Below are 25,480 nucleotides of genomic sequence, written 5' to 3'. Positions count from 1 at the left end.
AGCATCTCTGTTATACCTCGTGGGCAGACTGTAGGCATCAGGAGGATTCCTTACTCTGTCCCTTGCCTTTCAGGAGCTGTGTGAACCACAGAGCTACTGCCCGATGCATCACCAGGACCATAAGGCTGAGCTGCTGAGGTGTCGAAACCAGAACAAAGCATGGGAAGGAGGGCGACAGCTGCAGGAACAGATTGCCTTACTGGTGAAGGATGTGAGCCCATGATATCAGGTCACCTACTGGCTGCCTGGGACTCACCAAAAGGCACTGTAGAAACCCTGAGCAGAAAGAGGCCATCTTCTGTGCAGCCTTTTTTCATTCTAAGATGTTAAAAGATGTCAGTAAACCAACAGGCTGCCAAACTAAAGAAATCCCAGGCGTGGGGATTGGTTACATTTTAGTAGAGCTGTTGGCTAGTAAGGAAGTCCTTGAGCTAGTTCTCTAAGGTTGGAGCCTTGGGTTGCATGGAGATTTATGTTGCTTCAGGGGGCTATTGCATTCCTCTTCCTAACTACTCTCATCTTCTCAGAGGTCAGCCAGATCTTTCTCCTGGGCTTCTGGCTATGCAAGAGAGAGTTGGGAGAGTTGTCCATCTTCTTTCTCTGTATTTTCCTTGTTTGTATCCCTCTCTCTTCTTTTTTTAAAAATGGAAATATAAACATTGATGAATGAGAAAAACTCCTAGAAGATGTATATAAGGAAGTAATCACCACATTTAAATTCCTTCAGACAAAGATGTAGCCATCTCAATTCATAGCTGAGGCCAAAGTGCTTTTCTCCAGACCATGGTTCTCAAAGTTTGGGCCCTGGTCCATCAGCATTATCTGAACTTTGCTTGAAATGCAGGTTTTCAGAGCCCACTCCAGACCTACTAAATCAGAATGTCTGAGGTTAGGGCCCAGAAATCTGGGTTTTAAAAATCTCCCATTCAGGTGATGGTGATGCATGTCAAGGCTTGAGAACTACAGCTCTGGAATTAAAGAAAACCTTTTAAATGGAATTCTTCAGCAGTGTTCCAGACTTTCCTTTCCTACACCATTCCATGGTATGAATTGCCTAAAAGTGTGCCCCAGACTCAATTCTTTGTGGTATCAAGACTCAGAAAAGCAAAATAATTGCCGTTCTGTAAGACCAAGTGATAGGTCTGAGTTGTATTCCAAAGGTTCCTTATCTTCAGTCTCAATAGAATTAAAAAAATATTTATTTATTTATTTTTGGCTTCACTGGACCTTTGCTGCTGCTCGGGCTTTCTTCTAGTTGCAGAGAGCGGGGGCAGTGCGTGGAGGGGGCTACTCTCTAGTTGTGTGCTTCTCATTGCAGTGGCTTCTCATTGGAGAGTACAGGGTCAGTATTTGTGGCGCATAGGCCCAGTTGCCCTGTAGCATGTGGAGTCTCCCGGACCAGGGACTAAAACTGTCCCCTGCACTGGCAGGCAGATTCTCAACCACTGGACCACCAGGAAAGTCTGCATCAGTTTTGACTTTTCCCATTTTCCAAAGTTTTTTTCCCACTCCACTTCATGTTTCACAGAGACAGATTTAGGGTGGTTGGAAGTAGAGATCTGTGCCATATGAAGATAAGAATGAAAGAAAAGGAAAGCACCAAGCAAGATCAGTTAGACTTCAGAAAGATATTTAATTTAATTAATCAATTAAAAAAAAATTTGTCCATCTGGCATGTGATATCTTAGTTCCCCAACCAGGGATTGAACTTGCATTCACAGAAAGATATTTTAAGTTACATTTTTCAGCATTACCCCAGGCTTTCCTTTTTTAGAGCTCTTTAAGGTGAGTAGGTTTTTGTCTGTGTAGTAAGGTACAGCCCTACTTGGCCTGGACGGCAGTGGAATTGCATTGTCATTCTGTGGCATTAACCTGGTAAGTAGTCATAGCTCAGGACTAGAAATGGACAAAAGGCTGTGAAGCCTAGCCTGAGATAGAATGGAGACAAAAATGACACCTTCCCAGATCTGGATGGAGCAGGGAGACTTTTTAAAAAATGAGTGGGAGGGAAGAGTGTGCCCGAGTGACTGAATTGATTTTTGCAAGGTTCAAGAACGCTCTTTTCCCAGAGTGCTGCATGCTTGCCTCACAGCAGAGGGCACTGCTGTATTCTCTAAGGCAGCTGCTGCAGCCTGCAGTCTCCACTCCTAGCTTGAACCTGCCTGTCCTGAGCCCTTGAGTTCAGAGCTCAGAAGGGCTGGGGAAAAATGGAGAGAAGAGCTGCTGCTTCAATAGGTGGAGACAGCTGAGGGAAAGATGCTGTTCTTTTGTCCCACTCCACACACTTCCTCCCAACAGGTAGGAGCTTAGCTGCCTGAGCAGGAAACTGCTTGAAGCACCTCCACTTCCAAATGTGAGGATGGGTCCCTGACTCACTGCCTACCCTAGTAATTTCCTGTAATTCTTTCCAGAAAGGGAGAGCAAGCCCCTACCTGGGAAAAGACTGGTGCACAAGTATTCACATCTCAGTGATCCTAAATGGAAGTTCCAAGTTGTAAAACATAAAACTATGTCTTAATCAGCTATCTACTTTGTGGAAAATTATATTTGCCTAAAAGGCTACATTTTCCCATATAGTTTCTTGTAATATCTTCCCACCGTATAGGTACCATGTCACGTGATTCATGTTATTTTTCAGGAACAATAGTAATAGTAGCTAACAATCTTTCAGCTGTTTACTGCTTGCAAGTAAACATTTACTCATTTTATATAAATAAACTAATTTTCACAACAATCCTGTGAGGCAAGTAACTATTATACACGTATACATTTATCCCAATAAAGAAATTGAGGAACAGAGAGACTGAGTAACTTATTTAAAGTCCCACAGCTAATGAATGGCAGAGTTGGGATATGAACCCAGGCACTATGGCTCCAGAGTCTGTAATGCTAATGGATTTTGCTGTTACCAAATCCTCATTGATGGAACGATGTGTCTTTCTAAATTGGCATTGTATTAGGTGTTAAATATGTAAGTGCCTCAGTTATAGGTTCTTGAGAAGTCAGGGCCAGAGGGTTGCTTCAGCTTGGGAACTGAAGCTAAGGGCAGATACTAAGACCCCAATCCAGAAATCTTTGCATGAGGCTATGAAGGGGTTAGCTCTGTGCTGGTGTCCTTGTACTGACTGGTATTCATTCAGCAGGAAGTCAGGTGATAAAGAATGGAAACCTTTTGGTCTGAAAACACTTCTGGTTGCAATCTCAGCCCCAGTACCTAGCTGACCTCTGCTACAGAGAAGGAAGCATTTTCCTTTCCTTACCAGCCATATATAAAGTGAGAGGCATGGAGGATCTTCTTTCCCCATTCAGTTCAGACAAATGTGAGGGACTCGCTAGTTTCTTTCAAGGGATGTCAATTCTAAGTACCACAAGCATTCAAATATGTCACAGTTCCTGCCCTCAAGGTAGAAATGACTCTCTTTGCTTCCATCCCTACAAGCACTCTGGCCCACTACCATATTCAGCAAAAGGAAGAAGATCTAGCCTCCAACTCCAAAACTGCAGGTTGACAGGTAGGGGCTGGCTGAGTTCATAGAATAATTAACTTCTGCGTGCCTCCTGCAGTGGTATCATTCCGTGTGTGCTATGTGCCTAGCACTAAGCTAAACCCTTTACTCACTGTATACTTGTTTAATCCTCAAAACTGTTATACAAAGTAAATACTGCTATTAATTTTTCAGATGAAGAAACTGAAGCACAGAAAAAATTTTTTTTTCCATTTATTTTTATTAGTTGGAGGCTAATTACTTTACATCATTACAGTAGTTTTTGTCATACATTGAAATGAATTAGCCATGGATTTACATGTATTCCCCATCCCAGTCCCCCCTCCCACCTCCCTCTCCACCCGATCCCTCTGGGTCTTCCCAGTCCACCAGGCCCGAGCACTTGTCTCATGTACCCAACCTGGGCTGGTTATCTGTTTCACCCTAGATAATATACATGTTTCAATGCTGTTCTCTTGAAACATCCCACCCTCGCCTTCTCCCAGAGTCCACAAGTCTGTTCTATACATCTGAGTCTCTTTTTCTGTTTTGCTTATAGGGTTATCGTTACCATCTTTCTAAATTCCATATATATGTGTTAGTATACTGTAATGGTCTTTATCTTTCTGGCTTACTTCGCTCTGTATAATGGGCTCCAGTTTCATCCATCTCATTAGAACTGATTCAAATGAATTCTTTTTAATGGCTGAGTAATATTCCATGGTGTATATGTACCACAGCTTCCTCATCCATTCGTCTGCTGATGGGCATCTGGGTTGCTTCCATGTCCTGGCTATTATTAACAGTGCTGCGATGAACATTGGGGTGCACGTGTCTCTTTCAGATCTGGTTTCCTTGGTGTGTATGCCCAGAAGTGGGATTGCTGGGTCATATGGCAGTTCTATTTCCAGCTTTTTAAGAAATCTCCACACTGTTTTCCATAGTGGCTGTACTAATTTGCATTCCCACCAACAGTGTAAGAGGGTTCCCTTTTCTCCACACCCTCTCCAGCATTTATTGAAGCACAGAAAAATTAAGTGACATGCCCGAGGTCACCCAGCATGTGTTGATAATGTCAATTGAAACCAGGTAGTCTGTAAAACTTGTTCTCTTAACTGTTTTTCACTGAACTGCTAACACCCTGGGTTAGCTAAGGAGAGCAGCAGGAGTTAAAGCCCAACAGTGAGAGAGGGCTTGATAGAAGGCAGGAAACCAAGGTTACAAATGAAAGTGGAGTAAGATACAGAGTCTTTAGACCTTTGAGCCCCAATCAGTGGCTTGCAAAGCCCTTCCAGGGCAGTTCGTGTCTTAATCATTTTTGCACCTGGCACAAAGCTGGGCTCATAATCAGCCTCAAAAGACATTATTGAATTGAATGATGGTTGAGTAACATCTTTGTAGAAAGGATTGGCTCATTTGTCATTATCCACAAGGTTCCCAAAAGCAATGCTGCTTATCTAGCAGGTGTTGGCAGCCACAAAGGACATGGTTGGTGGGGAGAGAGTGTGCTGGAGGAGCTGTCAATATTAGTCTTGGAGTCATATTTATTTGCAGAGGCTTCCTCAACCCTCCACTAGCCTTGGTTACCAATCCTCATTAAAGGCCCGATGATGTCAAGCTCTTTACCACAGTGCCCAGACAGAATTATGCTCCAAGCATCTCATTTACTCTCAAACAGAGCCTGGTCTTTTATGGGTGGCTTTGGATATTGCTTTCAGCCTATCAAGTTGACCTTGTTCCTTTTGCTTTCCTGGTTCCTTTTGTGGGGAGAGCATTGAGTAGACCCACTGAGTAGGCACCCTGAGCAAATGCCTTTTCTAAGCCTACCCTCCTATCCCAAACTGATTTGCCTTGGTTGCTGAAGGAGAGAGCAGAGGTGATACCCCTTGATCACCTCCCACATCTTTGTTGATTCATAGCACCCTTTCCTAGCATCCCAGTCACCTGATGTTACATTTTGCCTTGTAAATCCCACTTGAACTCTTGCCAGAGTGAAGCAGAGAGTGGGGGCTATCAGCTCCCCAGCCACAAGTTTACTAATCTTACTGGAGGGAAGGACTTGGGAAAGGTACAAAGAGGTAGGGTGGGACTGGTGGGGGTTGGGGGGAATAGGCCCTGTATAAAAGCTGAGTAGCCAGATGTTCACTTTCACAGCTCTCCTGTAAGACTGGCAGGGCAGATATAGATTAAAATGAAGCACAAACTCCATTTAAAGTGCATTACAGCCCAGGAATCATCTCCCCTTGGGCAGGAGAAGGGAGGAAAGGGCACAGGAGGCCACATAAGTCTCTTTCCTTATCTAGCACCACATGTCTCTCTCCTAGCTTTGTGAAGGGTGATTTACACCCTGGCTGGAATGACTCTCTTTCTGAGCTGATTACATTGGCAAATGCCCCCCAGAGGCCACAGCAGGATGGCCGTATTCAGAAGGAGCAGCCAATAAATCTCAGAGGTCTATATTGCACTTCTCAGTACCCTCCCTCCTGGCCCTCTGCCAGGTGGGCTGTGGAAGTAGAAGAGGGCTTGGCTGGAAGATCCGGGGAGGACACTCTTCAATACCTTTCATTACCATCTTCCCTAAGTACTGTTTAGTTGTCATTCTTACAAGCCATTCTGCCTCTGTCTTTATCCAGGGAGCAGGTGGGAACCAGCACAGTAAATTGATCTAATAAATAACCCTTATCTTTATGGGTAGAAGTCCTGGATTTCTCCTAGGTATTTGCTCTTGGTAGAGTGGCTTGCTCTCCTAACCCTCCACTGAAAATGAGGAGTCTCCTAAATGGTCTCTCCAAACACCTTTCTCAGTGATCTTTCGTCTAGGGAAATCTCTGCAGTTAAGCCTGAGGGAGGTTTGATCCTTCCATCCTTCCTCGTGACACTGAAGGGGCTGAAGTTTGGAGGAGTGTAGTCTGGCAAAGGTCCTGGGATCTTGCCCCAAGTCTGTCCCCAGCAAGGTCATTTCACCTGTCTGCAGAATCTTGGGGTTAATAATACAACGGAATCTCACCCCTGAAGATGCTGATGCGGGGAAATGATATCAGAGATGTGCAAATTCTAAGGGTGGTGGGGGGGAACCTTGAAATGCAAGTGCCCTTGTGCGTTTGTTACAAGATATTATTTGGGGTGGTTGTTTCTTGGTGGTAGAGCGGATTCCGGAAAATGAGATAGGATTCTTTGTAAAAAAACAAGTATTTGGACCCCCAGGACGACGAGTTTCCAGTGGCAGCTCCCACAATGACTCGGCTGCTCCGGGGCGCGTACCCTGGATAACCCCCACCCCCGCCGCCCTCTGGGTCTAGTAGGAGAGGCTGCGTGAAGCGTCCGTCGGCTTTGGAGTTGGAGGGCGGCGCCCGGGACCCTGGTGGGAGAGTGTCGGCGCCGTGGCGCTCCCTGCGAGGAGGGGCGGGAGAAGTGGTGGGAGGTGCCGGTGGAGGAGCCCGGCTCACAGAGCTCCTGTGCTAGCAGACAGGGTAACGCGGAGTCGGGTGCAGGCAAAGCACCCGACGTCGACAGCCAGCGCGCGCGCACCCCACCATGGCGCGCCCGCGGAACCTGCGACCTTTGCCGCCTGTGCTCCTGCTCCTGCTGCCGCTGCTGTTGCTCCGAGCTGGTGAGTGTCGTTGGAGCCGCCCCGGCTGGGGAGCAAGGGGATGGAGCTGGTGGTTACCGTGTAAGTGGGGTGCCGGCACCAGAGCCCGGAGAGGTCTCAGACCCCACACTGCTCCCTGGTGCCGGGTGTCCGTCTGTCCGATCCTGGAGAACTGGAGGAGGAGGCCTAGGGTGTCAGGAAGGGGCTGGGTTCTATGCCTAGTCCACGTGTCTGAACTTGTAGATTGTCAACCGTGGCCAGGGCACCCAGGCATCTCCTCGCTGTCGGTTCCCCCTCTTCCCTCTTTTGAGGTGCTCCTATAAAGTCACAGAACAACCCGCAGCCAGCCCACTACCAAGACAGCATCTCTAGGAGGCGGGGAGAATCAGAAGCAAGATGCCTTTTGCTCCACATGGGCTTTACCACTTCCACCCCGTGTAAAGACTGGGAAAGTGGCCACTAGGTACAGATGACAATATTGAAGTTTTTGTTAGAACTAACTTGTCACTGGGAACTCCCTGGTGGTCCAGTGGTTAGGACTCTGCACTTTCACATACACACACAAAAATTGACTTGTCACAAATTAGGGTTGAAAACTGCTGCCCGGAATTCGCCAACACCATTACTGAGTGGTTGAGAATATTGCTCACCACCAACAAACCCCCTCTTCAGGATGTACTTTATTATAATTTTAATTGGAGCAGAAAACTCACTATTGGGTAAGATGGCCTTTCTGTATAGGCTGCCCAGCACAGTGCCTTGCCCTGTTATAGATCCACAATAAGTGTTTTATGCAGTACATGATGCAAGGCCTGGTTTTAGAACTATGCCATTCCTCTAAGGAGCATGCATGTGGCCTCTGGGAGAGGGATGGGTGCATGGAATCTCACTGTGGGGCTCCTGTCCAGAGCCTGGCTGGAGGAACACATGAGGCAGAGACAAGGTACTTATCTGCACACGACCTCCTCCACAAAGTAGGACTGCAGAAGTACAATCTTGGCTGAGAGACAGATATGGAAGGAAGGAGGGAAAGTACTGACCTGTTCGGACTGACTTTGTCAGTAAATCAGAGCAGCAAGACATCACTGATCTGATTGAGCTGCCCAGGAAATTTCACTACCCTAACAGTATGGCTGTATGTCAGGATTCGGGTAAATTTTTAACATCTTCATCATGACCAATTTAGTGGAACAAGTTACCCTGTGTTAGTGATGAAATTTAACGTGACCCCTACCTTTCTTTTGTGGAGCTGCAATGCCCCCAGATCTACCACTGCTCAGACTTGGTGAACTGTATCAGCTAAGAAATTAGGTTTACTTTTGAAAATTGTTATGATTCAATATTTAATATTTAGTCCAGTTGAAGCAACAAGACTTGAACCTGCTACATTTCTTTCAGCAAGCACTTTCTGGGTACCTACTAGAAGTAGCATCTTAAGCATGCAGCACTTCTCAAACTGTTTAAATCCATGTCCCTTTTTTGATAAAGATAAAAATCTTATGTCTTCCTTAAATAAATTTTGAAATTTCAAAAGTCCTTTTGTTCATCTTTCACATATAAAATTGTTATCTATGCTTTTTTGATTTTGTTTGTTATCATTGTTGTTTCAGCCATGCCATGATCCTAGTTCATGTTTTGGCCCTGCAAGATCCTAGTTCCTTGACTAGGGATTGAACCAGGGCCATCAGCAGTGAGGGCACAAAGTTCTAACCACTGAACTACAGGGAATTCCTGTCAAGCATGCCTTTTTTGAACCACAGGTTCTCTTTGGAAATTCTATGTCCCTAAAAGGGTCCCATCCTCTCTCTTTCTTATCCCCTGCATTGAGGAATTCTGGTTTAGTCCAATCCCCCTTTTAAAGATCAAAATTATGGACTTCCGTGGTGGTCCAGTGGCTGAGACTCCATGCTACAAATGGAGGGAGACTGAGTTTGATCCCTGGTTAGGTAACTAGATCCCACATGCTGCAGCTATAATCGTGCATGCAGCAGCAAACATTGGAAGATTCCATGAGCTGCAACTAAGATCTGATACAGCGAAATAAATAAATAAAATTTTTTAAGTCAAAATTAAGGACTTCCCTGGTGGTACAGTGGATAAGAATCTGCGTGCCACTGCATGTGACATGGGTTTGATCCTTTGGGAAGATTCCACATGCCACAGAGCAACTAAACCCGTGAGCTACAACTACTGAAGCCTGCACACTCTAGGACCCTCAAGCCACAACTAATAAGCCCCTGTGCCATAACTACTGAAGCCACATGCCCTAGCACCAACAAGTCGCAACTACTGCACCTGCATGCTGCAACTGCTGAAGCCTGTGCACCTAGAGCCTGTGCTCTGCAACAAGAGAAGCCACCACAATAAGCCACCACACTGCAACAAGGGAGTGACCCCCATCTCTGCAACTAGAGACAGCCCGCATGCAAAAACGAAGACCCGGCACAGCCAAAAATAAGTAAACACATAATGACTAAATAAATATAGCAGTGTGTACATGTCTGTGTACATGTACACATGTACATGTGTGCATATAAAAATAAACGCCAAAAAATCCACAATGAACAAAATACCAAAATTTTAAAGCAAAAGTAACAATGCCATGTCGAGGCATATTAGAACCTGAAGCAAAAGGAAAAATCAGTACTGCTCACCCTGCCCTTTTTTACACATTGGATATGGCATCAATTGTCAAACTTTAAGGGGCATCATTCTGTCTAGTGAATTTGCTGTAATTCAGATTCCCAGGCATTATCACCAGAGATTCTCGTTTGGTAGTTGGAGCTAGGGCTCAGAAATGTGCATTCTAATAAGTAATCTAATTGATTATTATATGATTGGAAGAGAATGTTGGACTAACTAAACTTGGAGGCCCCTCCTAATTTTGGGACTCTATTAAGTAGAGAGAAGGTGCTCAAAGAAGTTATTGGGGTGGCTCATAAAATATCTGTTATCTGGTTATTTTTTAAATATTAGTGGGAGCTTACAAAGAATAAGCACTGTTCTAAACACTGGTAACAGAGTAGTGATAAGATAGACATGGAGATCTAGCTGGGAAGAAAATTTAAAAATGAAGTAAAAATATATCAAATGGTGATAAGTACTATGCAGAGAATTGGAATAACAGTATGTTAGAGTAGCTGGGGGGCTATTTTACTTTGGTTGGTTGGGGATAGACTTTGTGAGATGCCACTGAATGACCCAAGGGTGCAGTCATGTGAAGATCAGGTGAAAGAGCATGCCAAACAGAAAGGTTAGGTGGACACAAGCTTGTTTTGTTTAATGGCAACCAGAAAGAAGGTCGGTGCAGATGTAGGAAAGTGGGAGAGGAAGAGAGAGCTAGGAGGTAAGGTTAGAGAGTTGGGCAGGGCCAGATCTCTACAAGGCTTTGTAAACCAGGGTTCATAAACTAGATCTTAACCTAAGTGCAGTGGAAGCTGGTGGAAGGATTTAAGCAGAGAAATGAGATGATCTGATATACAGTTTCTAAGTTCACTTCAGTCCAATCACTCAGTCGTGTCTGACTCTTTGCGACCTCATGGACTACATGAGAGACTTCCCTGTCCATCACCAACTCCTGGAGTTTGCTCAAACTCATGTCCATCCAGTTGGTGATGTCATCCAACCAGTTCATCCTCTGTCATCCCCTTCTTCTCCTGCCTTCAATCTTGCTCAGCATCAGGGTGTTTTCCAATGTCGGTTCTTCTCATCAGGTGGCCAAGGTACTGGAGTTTCAGCTTCAGCATCAGTCCTTCCAATGAATATTCAGGACTGATTTCCTTTATGATTGGTTGGTTTGATCTGCTTGAAGTCCAAGGGACTCCCAAGAGTCTTCTCCAACACCACAGTTCAAAAGCATCCATTCTTTGGCATTTAACTTTCTTTATGGCCCAATTCTCACATCCATACATGACTACTGGAAAAAACATAGCTTTGACTAGATGGACCTTTGTTGGCAATGTAATGTCTGCTTTTTAGTATGTTTTCTGGGTTGATCATAGCTTTTCTTCCAAGGATCAAGCATCTTTTAATTATCATGGCTGCAGTCACCATCTGCAGTGATTTTGGAGCCCAAGAAAATAAAGTCTCTCACTGTTTCCATCGTTTCCCCATCTATTTGCCATGAAGTGATGGGACCGGATGCCATGATCTTCGTTTTTTGAATGTTGAGTTTTAAGCCAACTTTTTCATTCTCCTTTTTCACTTTCATCAAGAGGCTCTTTACTTCTTTGCTTTCTGCCATAAGGGTGGTGTTATCTGCATATCTGAGGTTATTGATATTTCTCCCGGCAATCTTGATTCCAGCTTGTGCTTCATCCAGCCAAGCATTTCGCATGATGTACTCTGCATATAAGTTAAATAAGCAGGGTGACAATATGCAGCCTTGACATACTCCTTTCCCAATTTGGAACCAGTCTGTTGCTCCATGTCGGGTTCTAACTGTTGCTTCTTCACCTGCATACAGATTTCTCAGGAGGCAGGTAAGGTGGTTTGGTATCCCCATCTCTTAAAAGAATTTTCCCCAGTTTGTTGTGATCCACACAGTCAAAGGCTTTATCATAGTCAATAAAGCATAAGTAGATGTTTTTCTGGAACTCTTTTGCTTTTTCTGTGTTCCAGCAGATGTTGGCCATTTGATCTCTATTTCCTCTGTCTTTTCTAAATCCAGCTTGAACATCTGAAGTTCTCAGTTCACATACTGTTGAAGCCTAGCTTGGGGAATTTTGAGCATTACTTTGCTAGCATGTGAGATGAATGCAACTGTCTGGTAGTTTGAACATTCTTTGGCACTACCTTTCTTTGGGATTGGAATGAAAACACCTTTTCTGGTCCTGTGGCCACTGCTGACTTTTCCAAATTTGCTGGCATATTGAGTGCAGCACTTTCACAGCATCACCTTTTACGATGTGAAATAGCTCAACTGGAATTCCATCACCTCCACTAGCTTTGTTTGTGGTGATGCTTCCTAAGGCCCACTTGACTTCACATTCCAGGATGTTTTGCCAAGAGAACAGTTAAGAAATGATCCCATATAATGCCAGTCAGCATTAAAATTATGTTATATTCACACAATGGAATGCTATACAGCAATGAAAGTAAGCTATTTGCAACTATACTTAACTGTGTGGGTGAATTTCAGAAACTTAATATTGAACAAAAGAAGCTAAGACACCAAAAACACACATGTGATTGAAAAACAGGCAAAACAAATTATTAATGTTAGAAATCAAGATGTTATATTTGCTTTGTTAGGAAGATGGTGACTGGCAGATGGCTTCTGGCATGCTAGTAATGTTCTGATTCTTTATCTGGGGATCTGGTTATACAGGTATATATAATTAGAAATTCATTAAGCTATACATTTTTTGATTTATGTATTTTTCTACATTATACTTTATTAGCAAACATGATATACAAATAACTAACAAAAACATGAAAATATGCTCAATATCATTACTTATTAGGGAAATGAAAGTGAAAACCACAATGAGATACTAGCTTATACCCACAAGGATGGCTGTAAAAACAGAACAAAAAACAGAAAACATGAGTTAATAAGTATGTAGAGAAATTGGAACCACCCTCATGCATTGCTAGTAGGAATGTAAAATGATACCAGCTCCTGTGGAAAACAATCTGGTGGCTCATCAGAAAGTTAAACATAGAATTATCATGTGATCCAGCGATTCCACTTCTAGAGAAATACCCAAGAAAAATGAATACAGGTGTTCAAGCAAATACTTGTGCATAAATGTTTACATAGCACCATTCACAGTAACCTGAGGATGAGTTTCCATCAGCTAATGTTTACATAAACAAAACAAATTATGGTATCCATACAATAAAATATTATTCTTAAAAAAGAGTGAAACACTGATATATACCACAATGTGGGTGAACTTCAAAAAAAGTATGTTAGAAGAAAGAAGCTAGATACAAAAGTACATAGTATGGTTCCATTTACATGAAACATCTAGGATAGGTAAATGTGCAGAGACAGCTGACTACTAGGGGAAGTGAGAATGGAGAGTGACTTTAATGGGTATGAGCTTCCAGTTGGGGTGATGAAAATGAATGGGATTTAGAAGTGATGCTTGTACAACACTGAATATACTAAATGCGATTTACTTGTGCCCTTTAAGATGATTGATTTTATGTTGCATGATTTTTTCTCTCTTTTTTTTAAATAGTTTGCATCTTTTGACTACCTTCATTCAATTCTTCCTTCCCACCCTCTGCCTCTGGTAGCTGCAAATCTGATTTCTTTTCCTATGAGATTGTTTGTTTGTTTTTGAAGTATAATTGACCTACAGTGCTATGTTCCTGGTGAACAATATAGTGATTTGCTATTTCTATACATCTCAGAATGATCACCAGATATGAATTTTACTTCAATAAAAATGTTTCACAACCTAAAACAATTTATTTAAAAAAATGGATGCAACAACAAAAAATGTAATTATGTGAAGTGAAAGATTTGTAAACCAATTGTGGTTACATTTTACAGTATATACATGTATCAAATGATCATGTACACCTAAAACTTAAAAAAATGTTGTATGTCAATCGTATCTCAGTAAAGCTGGAAAACAAAAAAGATGGCTGAATGGTAAGGAAGAATGAATTTCGAAGATGGAATCATAGAGACCAATAAGGACTCTCAACTAGTTCAGACAGGAAATGATGGTGGCTTGAGCTAAGGAAGTAGTGAGAGATGTGGAGAGAAGTGGACAGGTTCCAGATATGCAGTGGAATTGACAGGACTTGCCGGATTGAACATAGGATGTGAAGGAAAGAGAAGAATTCAGAATGACTCCTAGATGTCCTGCCTTGAAAAACTGGGGGATAATGGTGTGTTGTTACCACTTGATAGGGACCCTAAGGCCTAGGGTGCAGGGCCTTTCTCCAGGGCTAACCTATAACTAACCATGATATTCTTGAGTAAGTAACAGAATCAGTAAAAACTACCCCAATCCCAGCTGCTGCTGCTGCTAAGTCGCTACAGTCGTGTCAGACACTGTGCGACCCCATAGACAGCAGCCCACCAGGCTCCCCATCCCCTGGAATTCTCCAGGCAAGAGCACTGGAGTTGGTTGCCATTTCCTTCTCCAATGCCTGAAAGTGAAAAGTGAAAGAGAAGTCGCTCAGTCGTGTCCGACTCTTAGTGACCCCATGGACTGCAGTAATCTCAGCAAGTTCCCAGTATAAGGGTTTTTATTATATATATTTTTAAGTTTTTAATTTTGTTTACACCATGTTACTCTTAAGTGACTTTTTGTTTTTGGCTGTGCTGTGAGGTTTGCAGGATCTTAGTTCCCTGACCAGGGATTGGACCTGGGCCCCAGCAATGAAAATGCTGAGTCCTGACCACTGAACTCCCAGGGAATTCCCTTAAGTGACTTTTAATGGAAGACTGAGAGTTGTTGCTAACTGTCATTTAGCACTCCCATGCACATTCTCAACTCTCTGGTTATGATGCTAGCCCTGTTCATGGCATAACTCTTGCTCAGGGCTCTCTTCCCAGTGCCTGACAGGGTCATCAGGCTCAGCCTCAAACAGTTGTTCCCCTTCCCTTCCCAGGAGGCTGAGCAGCCTTTCTTTCTTTCTTTTTTTTCTTCTGAGCAGCTTTCTTTATCAATCCCCTGCCCTTTCTCGAGCCTGATCTCTTCTGTCCAGATTATGACCACGGCAGACCCTCCTACTGGACTTCTTGATCCCCGCTAAAGGCCTCTGTGCTACCCCAAGACTTTCCTGCTAAAGATTTCATCCAGAATCCCCCCACCCTACCTTATGACTTGGTTTTCTCAGACAGCTATTCTGACCTTATGTGAGCCTCTCTTGACCTCTCTCCCTCCATAGGGGACCACCTCCCCACAGAAGGCCGACTCACAAACAGCTGTATCCAGGCCAGGAGGAAGTGCCAGGCCAATCCCACTTGCAATGCTACCTACCACTACCTGAATTCCTGTGCCTCGAGTATAAGCACCTCATCACCTGCAGAGGAGCCTTTGGTCCCTGAGGACTGCATGGAGGCAGCACAGCAACTCAGGAATAGCTCTCTGATGAGCTGTACATGCCATCGGCGCATGAAGAACCAAGCTACCTGCCTGGACATCTACTGGACCATTCATCCTGCCCGCAGCCTTGGTGAGGCCCCCATCCTAGAGTGGGTTAAGCTAGGGAAGATGGCTTTTGGGAGTTGATTTTTAATCCTGTTGAATATGGGCCACATGGTAGATTCTGACAGAGATGATAATGAAGCTTTGCATTTGACATCAGTAAGAAATGCAAGGAGCAATTGGTTGTATCCTTTTGGGTCCCAGAATACTGCCCTCCCTTCCCACTACTTCCCCCTTTCTTTTACCTGGAAACATGTGGCTGCCTCTTGGAAGATCTCTGAACCAACTGAGGCTCAACATGGGGAGCTTCTGGAACAGATGGATATGGAGAGGAAGTGGAGGGAAATGGTCTTAACCCATAAATATATCATACAAATACAGAGAGGATACTCACTAATCAGACAAGAGATGGTAAAAGTCAGAGGGCACTGGAAGACCAAAGAGGAGCTTCCTTTGACTCTAGAAATCCCTTTTTATATAGTCAATTTTACTGGACTACACTGCAATAATGAAATAGGGTCTTCTAAAGCAAAGGTTAAGTTCTTACTCAGGTTCTGTCTTGGCTGTGTCATGTGTCCCCTTCATTCTGGGATCCAGTTCAGCCTCTACCTGGGATGTTCCTTTCAGATGGCAGAGGGAAATGAGCATTGGCAGAATCACTTGATACCTTTAAAAGTTTCTACTCAGACATGACATGAAACACTTCTGCTCACATTCCATTGACAAGCAGATCACATGGTCAAACCTGATGTCCTCCCCCAGGGGACACTAAAAATCACATGGCAATAAATGAGGATGTGTAGTCTTACAGGAAGGGTAAAAATAAGTAGAAACAGTAATGCAATCTACTGTAGTACATCACTTGGTCAAAACATTCATTTCCCTTCCTTCCACAAACAAAATATATCTACTCACTGTCTAAGGAAGGTGTCTAAGTATTCTATTTAAGCAGAACATCAGATTCCAAGATCCCTGACTTGGATATTATCTTGTGACAATTTCTGTATAAGGTCTGAATATGTGGTTCGTCTTAATCTAGAAACCTATAAACTAAAAAGTCATCTGCTTCCCATATATACTCAATATATAGTAAGGGAACAGGGACAGGAGAAGCACAACAAACTCAGAAAGAGGAATAATGGGAAGCACACAGGAGACATTGATTCATAGTAATTCTGAAGTCCTGCCACACAACTGATGCAAGGGCTGTCTTCCCTGGGAATAGGAATTGCTCTTTAATAAGGCCCTGCTTTTGCTCATTGGGGAGCAAAAGCCCAGGAGTTTCTCAGCCCTCTGGGAGGTCCTTTCTTGTCCATTATTTTCTTGGGCTACATCTGAAAAGGGCATTGAAGACTATGACCTTCTTAGGGACTGAATAGCACTCTCTGCTTGCTTCTTACTTGAGGAATGTTGGAGCATCTTAAGTCTCAAATAGTCAGAGTCTCTTTTAATTCAGGCTGGTAGCTCTTTGCAGTACAACTCTGTCAATACATAATTGTGTTTTATATCTTTTGATTTCTGTCACCTCGTGTGCCAGTAGCTGTTCCTATAATCCTTTTCAAGACATACATCTCTTTCCAGACCTAATTAGAGGTACCTTGCCCTTATTAAACTTCTGTGCCTGATCCACTATCTGTCTTTTTACCCTGAGCATATTTGTCCAACTGGCAGGATTTATTGGATACTGTCTTAATTGATGAGAGATCTCCACAAAGGGCATGATAGCCACGAACTTGAATTTGTCTTTGCCCCAAGGCTGAGTTGTAGTTGAGCTTATTACTCAAAGCATTTTTCAGTTTTATCTTTTACCATTAGAATATGAGAAGCAGTTGCATTTCTTAATCCTGCAAGTCCTAGAATTTCTGTATTGTTTCTTCTCTGTTTTCTCCTTATTGGTATACTGGTCAGTTTTCTAAGCTTATGTCTTTCTTGTGGTACCTTGCCAAATATAGCCATGAGCATTCACAACATACTAGTAATCTTCCTTTTCTTAGCTTCTTCCTCTTAAAGCACAAGCTCACTCAGTACCTCATCTCCCTTCCAGGTTATTGCAGGCAACAATTTTACCAAACATTGTGCCACTACATAATGAGAGCTGCCAGCCCCCAATAACAGCTTATTCACTGCCCACTGCCCATTCCCAAAGCTAATACTGTTTATTTTAGATTTTTTTGTTACTTCAGTACTCCACTTCTAGATACCAATTAAATGTTTAATAGGAGTTTGCTAAATTATGCAACCAACTGCAAAATCCTTGGCTTTCACCAACAAAAATGTAACTTTTGTTCAAGTTACACACATCTGCCATGGGCTTCCACGAGTTGGCTTTGTTTTAGCTCCACCTGTCTTCTTCATTTGAGGATCCAGGATGGTAGGTGGAAAAGAACCACAGCAGGACCACGTGATAGTTCTTAAAAATTCTTCTTAGAGGTGATTAAGTCTCTGCAGCTCACAATCCACAGACCAAGGTAAGTCACATGGCCAAGCCTTACAGTAGGGTGGGAAAGTACAGTACTCTCCTAGGGGGCCTAGAAGGCACATGGCAACAGGCAAGGATATACAATCATCTCCAGCAAGCAGTTGGAAACAGTAATACAATATACCACTTTCCTTGTTCCCTGACTTCCTCTCCCTAATCATCTCACTTCTAGGGCTTCACCTGAACCCTCTCCCTAAATCCTCTTGTCTTCCCCCTCTTTTACCTTGGGAGCTTCCAGGTCTCCCCAGGCATTCAAATCATCTTTTCTGATTTGCTTGATACTATCCATATCCCTTCTCTACTGAAGACATACTCACAGAATGTCCCTGCAAGCTCATCTCTGTCTTTATTTTTTTTTTTAATTTTTTTTCCCATTTATTTTTATTAGTTGGAGGCTAATTACTTTACATCATTACAGTAGTTTTTGTCATACATTGAAATGAATTAGCCATGGATTTACATGTATTCCCCATCCCAGTCCCCCCTCCCACCTCCCTCTCCACCCGATCCCTCTGGGTCTTCCCAGTCCACCAGGCCCGAGCACTTGTCTCATGCACCCAACCTGGGCTGGTGATCTGTTTCACCCTAGATAATATACATGTTTCAATGCTGTTCTCTTGAAACATCCCACCCTCGCCTTCTCCCAGAGTCCACAAGTCTGTTCTGTACATCTGAGTCTCTTTTTCTGTTTTGCATATAGGGTTATCGTTACCATCTTTCTAAAGTCCATATATATGTGTTAGTATACTGTAATGGTCTTTATCTTTCTGGCTTACTTCGCTCTGTATAATGGGCTCCAGTTTCATCCATCTCATTAGAACTGATTCAAATGAATTCTTTTTAATGGCTGAGTAATATTCCATGGTGTATATGTACCACAGCTTCCTCATCCATTCGTCTGCTGATGGGCATCTGGGTTGCTTCCATGTCCTGGCTATTATAAACAGTGCTGCGATGAACATTGGGGTGCACGTGTCTCTTTCATCTCTGTCTTTAAACAATAGTTTTTAACCAGCATTTATTAAGCACCTTGTGTATGAGCTATGCAGTGATTTTTTTTTTTAATTGAGATACAGTTGGTTAACAATGTTGTGTATGCAGTGATTTTATAAGATCCTGTACATCTCTTTCAGGAACCCATAGCCCCATAAGGGCATCTGAAAGAGATGTGTTTTCTTTGAAATCATTGTCTCTCCCTTCTCTGCTTTTCTCAGTCAGGTTCATTCTGGGCCTGGTCACGTTTCCATCACCTCAGTGTGTGATAAATCTCCATAGCCAAGTGGTCAGTCCTGGAACAGAGTTCACTATGGCCCCTTCTCCAATTGCAAGAGCAAATAGGACAGAATCCCTTTACTTGTTTACATACCCACGGGCAATATGTGTAGTAGTTAGGAGTGGAGACTCTGGAATCAGATAATCCAGATTTCAAATCCCAGCTCCACTTATTAGCTTATGTGAGCCTGAGCAAGTGAATTAAACCTCTTTTATCCTCAGTTTCTTTTTATCTACCCAAAGACTTCTATGAAGACTAAGTGAAATTGTATGTATGTATATGTGTATATATATATATATATATATATATATATATATATATATATAATGCCATAGTGCCCAGTATACAGTGTGCACAACAAACAGTAGCTTTATTATTCTTACCATTAAACCCAGTTTATTCATCAAGCCTAGCCTGAACCTTTATGGCCCCATTTTTTTTTCCTTTCCTTCACCCAGGATGCAGCTAGTTGGGTAGAGATTGTGCCTTTGCCTTTTCCCCAGGAGCTTCAGCCCCTCCTACTCTCATCCCCAGCCCAGTCCTCAGAATTCTGATGCATCCTACCTTGTCTCTAGGTGACTATGAGCTGGATGTCTCTCCCTATGAAGACACAGTGACTAGAAAACCCTGGAAAATGAATCTCAGCAAACTGAACATGCTCATACCAGGTGTGCAGGGCCAGCTGGGGCTGGGGTATGGGAGGGCCTGGACCCTGCGGGAAGAGTGGCTGGTGGGGAACACGGCTGGGGAATAAGAGGGGAGAGTTCTAGACTGCCAAGTGACTAAAGAAGCCCTGTCATGGTGAGAGTCTAAGCTATGGGGCATGATCTAGTCTCACAAGTCAACAAAAAGCAATAGTTATTAAGGAGATAATCAAAGAGAGCCTGTTAGAGCTTCCAGCTTCCAAAGGGTGGATCTCAACAAAGGGTTAGAAGGGAGTGGCAGCAGTTCCAGGGGAAAAATGTGCTGAAATGGAGTATTTACCCTAATTCGAGGCAGCCAGGAAAGTAGCTTGTGGTCCCTGAAGACTAGGAAATTGCTTGTTTTCAACCATTCTAATGGGATGGGCGAGGTGTTGGGCAGGGAATAGTGAGAGAGAGTGTGACTCCTCAAGAGTGATTCAGGGTGGGGAGCCATCTGTCTGGCAAGGACTATGATGCATTTTTTCAAGAAAGTGAGGCTGTTGTGTTAATTGGAGAGGAAGACACACATGCACTGTCTTTTTGAAAGAGATGTGAGATTTGTTGTACAGTCAGTTCTACATGTTAGAATTTTGAGAGAAAAGTATAGAAATTTATATATTAGAAACTCTAGGTTACAAGGAATCTGGGAATAACCTATTCCAGTTACTCCATTGTTCTGACTGCTGAAATATTCTGTTAATAGAAATATCACCATGATTTCCCAAGACTCAGAGTATGGGTTTTTTTATGCCTGCATCAATCAAAGAAAGATGGACAGAATAGAGATACAGAACCAAAATCCTAAGTAGAATTCGGTTGCATCTGTTGTGGACAGTTCAGAAAGGATACTTTTCCACACCAGGAGGATTGTGGGATCCTAGTTCTCCCACCAAAGATGGAACCCCTCAAAAGTGAAAGACTGGCGTCCTAACTGCTGGACTTCCAGGGAATTTCCCAGAAAGTACTTTAGAACGTTGTAGGGCCTCTTGGTTACAGTTTCTACCATGGGATCTCACTCATTACATAGGATTGTAAAAAGGATTTGGTTAGATGTATATGGGTTAAAACAAAAAAAAAACCTAGGCAAGCAGAGGAGGAGGATGGGGGAGGCTCATGAATACCAATATTGTTTGAGGCTAGCGGGCAAGGCCTTTTTCAGGGCAGTCCTCCCTGACGGTAGTGCCCTCCCACTTCTGCCCTTGATACATCAGAGGCTGGGCTGCAGGTCTAAGACTGCTGACTTGCTTCCCCTCTCCCCCCAGACTCGGACCTCTGCCTCAAGTTCGCCATGCTGTGCACTCTTAATGATAAGTGTGACCGGCTGCGCAAGGCGTACGGGGAGGCGTGCTCTGGGTCCCGCTGCCAGCGCCACACTTGCCAAAGGCAGCTGCGCGCCTTCTTCGAGAAGGCCTCAGAGCCTCACTCGCAGGGCCTGCTGCTGTGCCCGTGCGCGCCCACCGACCAGGGCTGCGGGCAGCGGCGGCGCAACACCATCGCCCCCAGCTGCGCGCTGCCTTCGGAGGCCCCCAACTGCCTGGAGCTTCGACACGTCTGCGTGTCCGACCCGCTGTGCAGGTGCGGCTGCTATGTGATGGGTGCTGGTGAACGGGGTGGGTGCCACTCCTTCCGGGCTTCTTCCTGGGCAGGGTTGAATCTAACCTAGCCCAGGGATCCTGGACTGACTTCACCACGTAGCTATTCTGGATACCTTCTGAAACTCTTTTCTAGGGGAAAATGTGAGTGTGTGTGTGTACGGTGTAAAAACCTTAGAAAATATAAAAATGTCTTAAAATATCACCCCAAGCCCGTCACCTAGAGTTAATCTAACATACTTTGGAGAGCATTTCCTTCCAATCTTTTTTCTCTACAGATAAACAAAATCAGACATTTTAAGGGTATATTTATCTTGCTTTTCTTCCACTTATGGTACATATCTGGCGAGTATTTTCTGATGGAAGCAGTATGGAATAGAGATGAAGACAAGCTCTGAAGTCACACATATGTGAATTTAAATCCTTATCTGTGTGACCTTGCATCTATCACTTAACCTAAAACTCTGTCACTTAACCCAAGGTTCCACTTACTCCTCTGTAAAAACTGGGATAATAATGCAGACCTCTGGGGATTCTGGTGAGAGTTAAATTACGTAATTTATGTACAGAGTTAGCTTACTGGTGCAGTTAAGTAAGCACTCAGTAAATGATGGTTCTTATTTTGTAATTTACTGTCATTTAACAACTTACTTTTTGACTGTGTACATTGTATTTCACTTTATAGATGCCCCATATTTTATTTAATAATTCCTCTATTTATAAATATTTAGGTTGTTTTCTTTACTGCTATAAATAATGCTGCAATAAATATTACTGTTATTCATTAATCTTTGTGCACAAATCTAATTATTGCTTAGGTTGTGTTGCTACAAATGTCATTACCAAATCAAAGAACATGAAGAATTGTAAGGTGTCTGATCAAAATCTAAGCAAAATTTTAATATGGTTTACCTTGACCTTCTCACGAAAACGTTCATCAGATTGAAGTTATCATCCTTTCAAGTGATATTTGTTGACAGTGAGAGTCACACCAACTTTGTATTGCAGCTTGGTTCTACCACTTAGTTCTCTGTAACCTTGGGCAAATCACCTCTCTTGAGTCCCACTTCCTCTTCTGTAGTATATTACATAATAAAAGCTCTTAGTTAGCATAATAGTGACACTCAGTAATTACTATGGGCTAAGTACTGTTTTAAGTACTTAACATCTATTAACTCTTCTAAAATTCACAAGAACTCTGTAAGATTGTTGTTGTTATTATTATTTTTTATCATCCTCAGTTTACAAATGAAGAAACCACAGCAGAGAAAGGATAAATAGCTTACTCAAATTCACCCCTAGATAGTAAATCAGGTTTGTTAATGAAGTTTAGTATGAAAGAAGTCTGGCCTAGAGTCTGCTCCTAAAGGCTCTGCTATGCTGTCTGTTGTTATGCTGGTAGCTGTTACTATTACTATCACAATCACATAGCAAGATATTGTCCCTCCCTTCAAGGAGTTTGCAGTTGAATGGGAATGACAGAGAAGTAAACCACTGATCTAACACAAGGCAAAATGTAAGGAAAACTGCACAAATATATACAAAAAAATATATTTATAATTCCATTGCCTAAAGATAATCAGCTTTACCTATTGTAGGATGAGTGTTAAAATAATAATATCTAACATTTACTGAATACTCACTGTATACCACGCCCTATTAAATGCTGTACAGTTAATGCTTTTAGTTCATCCTCACAAAAATCCACAAGGTAGTGCTATTTTCATCTCTATTTACTGTCAAGGAAACTGAGGTTAAAGAAACTGCCTGAGGTCTCATAATTAGGGATTTTGGAGCCCAAGTCAAAAGTGCTATGCTGTGGAGACTGGGGTGATGGTACATTTGACTGTGACAGGAGCAGGCCCCACTCAGGAGGAGGCCATGGCGCAGGCTCTGAAAGGCAGAGAAGGATTTGGCATGAAGAGAGGCATGTCAGCTAAAGGGGCAGCAAGGTGATGGCTGTAGGCCAGACTGTCAACAGGGACTCTTAAAATTTCCTTTTTTCCAGATCTCGTCTGGCAGATTTTCAGACCCACTGCCATCCCATGGACATCCTAGGGACCTGTGCAACAGAGCAGTCCAGATGTCTGCGAGCATACATGGGGCTGATTGGTGAGGCTGGGGGATGTGGGTAGGGAGCCAACAGGTTGGCCAGCCTGGCAGGTGAAAATGCTCTCAAGACTGAACCCAGATGAATGGTCCTGAGACAGGTGGGAGACGGATGGGAGATGAAGGCAAGGTTGGCTTAGTCACCGATAATCTTCTCTTCACCCCATAGGGACTGCCCTGACTCCCAATTTTGTCAGCAATATCAATGCCAGTGTTGCCTTAAGCTGCACCTGCCGAGGCAGTGGCAATCTGCAAGAGGAGTGTGAGCGGCTGGAAGAGTCCTTCTCCCACAACCCCTGCCTCAGTGAGTGCTCACCACCTGCTCCCAGTCCCTGTGGCTGGTTCAGCTCAACCCTGGGAGAGGGAAGGGGTCAGCTTTGTGGTCCACACTGGTTCCATCCATCTCCTGCAGATGGAGCAGCCCCCTCCTCAGCCCTCAACATAGGCTTACATCTCCCCAGCCTGGGCCTTTCTGCCTTCTCCCATTCCCTAAATGACCACCTCCCTGCCCCTGCCAAGCTGCCTCTTCACCTATCTGAGCCACAGGAACACTCTTCAGCTCAAGGAATAGCAAACAGAATGAGATAATATCCCACTTCCACCTGCCACACACCCACCCTGCTATATGCCAGGGTCCCTGAGACATTTCCTTTCCTTCTTTTGGAGCCTAAGAAATCTCGAACATCTGCCTGCTCTCAGTCTTCCTTCTCTCCTCAGTGGAGGCCATTTCAGCTAAGATGCGTTTTCACAGCCAACTCTTCTCCCGGGACTGGGCAGCCTCTACCTTTTCGGTGATGGAACGCCAGGTAGGGACTCCTCTGTTACACCCCCCTCCTGCCTTTTCTGGACCATCAGGGGAAACCCAGACAAAGGAGACAAGAGATTGGGGGTGGCGTGAGTTCCTTGTGGTCATGAGGACTGTAGACCTCTAATGGACACCTCAGGGGAGGGGAACAGGCCTTGATGGAAGCTGAGGTGGTGCAAAGGGTGGAGCTGACTCCATTTCATTTTTTCCACAGAACAAAAACCCTGCTCTGAGGCCACAGCCTTGGGTGCCCACTCTTTTCTCCTGTACTCTTGCCTTGATTCTGCTCTCGAGCCTCTGGTAGCTGGACTTCCTCAGGGGCCTTCTTCCCCTCTGCCACACCAGCTGACCTGCTGCCTGCAGTGGGTGAGGAAGGAACAGCATCGGGAAGGAGGTTCAGTCTACCACGTGGCAACCCTGACCTATGTCCAGTCAACTCCGGATGAGGTCATGGTAGAAGCTGACTAGCCTCGTTCTCATGCCCTTCACTTCTTTTTTTGTTGTTGTTGTTGTTTGGCCGTACCACACGGCTTGTGGGATTTTAGTTCCCTGACCAGGGATTGAACCTAGACCCTCCCAGTGAGTACTCAGAGTCCTAACCACTGGACTGCCAGGGTCATTCCCTTCACTTCTTCTTGGGCTGCCCCTTCTTAGGACTTCAGCGTATCACCTGGTGGTATCCAGCTCTCCCAGGCTCTCTCCTTATTTCTTTTTCCTGCCCACCCAGGGTCACTCAGGCTCTTAACAAATCAGTCACACTCTGCTGCATTCTCCAGGTAGGCAGAGTTGGGTGTTCTGAAGTGACCTGGAAAGACATTCCTCATGGTGAGGAAAGCTGGAGGAAGACTCCTGTCTATCCCGAGTTTTCTCCTCTGAGCGGGGGATGGGAACCTACTGCCAGCCCTGCCCCAGGATCCTACACAACACTTGCGCTTCAGGAGCTGGAGCATTTGGGCCTTGCTTTCTTCCTGCTACTGTCCTAGAGTCCCCTTAGCCTCTTGGATTATGATTAAACATTTTGACTTAAAACTTTTCTGTTTTCCCATTGTCTCACATTGTGAATTTATATAGAACAAGGGGTGTTACAGACACAAGAGCACAGGCCAGGTTATCTAAGAGACACAGTGACCCTGCCACCAGGTTCTGTGTGACCCCCAGGCAAGTCTCTCAGCCTCCTTGTGCACTTGACATGGAGTTGGAAGAAAAGTAACTTACGTGAGGCTGTACCAGGTACTAGTCCCAGCTGCTGCCTAGGATCTGCTACTCCCTGTACATCTGTGCACATGAGAACCTATAGATATGTATAATATTTTGTAAGTAAGATCAGGCACTGCCTGTCAAAGTG

At 44.0% G+C, this 25,480-nt stretch overlaps 2 protein-coding genes across 4 annotated transcripts in view; both read left to right on the top strand.

Annotated features, from left to right (window-relative positions):
- Positions 1 to 998, top strand: part of CDC25C (cell division cycle 25C) — a 35,296-nt gene extending 34,298 nt beyond the window's left edge. The window contains 1 exon segment of the mRNA XM_070465429.1: positions 74 to 998. Coding sequence (XP_070321530.1) covers positions 74 to 223 — 150 coding nt within the window. The 3' untranslated portion in view covers positions 224 to 998.
- Positions 999 to 1,099: 101 nt separating this feature from the next.
- On the top strand, positions 1,100 to 25,164 carry GFRA3 (GDNF family receptor alpha 3). Of its 3 annotated transcripts, XM_070465431.1 has the most exons (9): positions 5,595 to 7,081; positions 7,297 to 7,301; positions 14,908 to 15,222; positions 19,522 to 19,614; positions 20,892 to 21,204; positions 23,230 to 23,333; positions 23,500 to 23,634; positions 24,048 to 24,136; positions 24,350 to 25,164. In XM_070465431.1, exons 1-9 carry the CDS (start codon positions 7,020 to 7,022, stop codon positions 24,437 to 24,439), a joined length of 1,206 nt encoding a protein of 401 aa, XP_070321532.1. In that variant the 5' UTR covers positions 5,595 to 7,019; the 3' UTR covers positions 24,440 to 25,164. The 3 variants fall into 3 exon arrangements, with proteins under 3 accessions (XP_070321531.1, XP_070321532.1, XP_020755785.1); XM_070465430.1 differs by lacking the exons at positions 5,595 to 7,081; positions 7,297 to 7,301 and adding an exon at positions 1,100 to 3,512 and having other exon boundaries at positions 14,935 to 15,222; XM_020900126.2 differs by lacking the exon at positions 7,297 to 7,301 and having other exon boundaries at positions 5,595 to 7,095; positions 14,935 to 15,222.
- The last annotated feature ends 316 nt before the right edge of the window (positions 25,165 to 25,480 follow it).

The sequence above is a fragment of the Odocoileus virginianus genome, chromosome 3 (assembly GCF_023699985.2).
Source record: "Odocoileus virginianus isolate 20LAN1187 ecotype Illinois chromosome 3, Ovbor_1.2, whole genome shotgun sequence".
Classification (NCBI taxonomy): Eukaryota; Metazoa; Chordata; class Mammalia; order Artiodactyla; family Cervidae; genus Odocoileus; species Odocoileus virginianus.
This window is presented reverse-complemented; position numbering and strand designations above follow the sequence as displayed.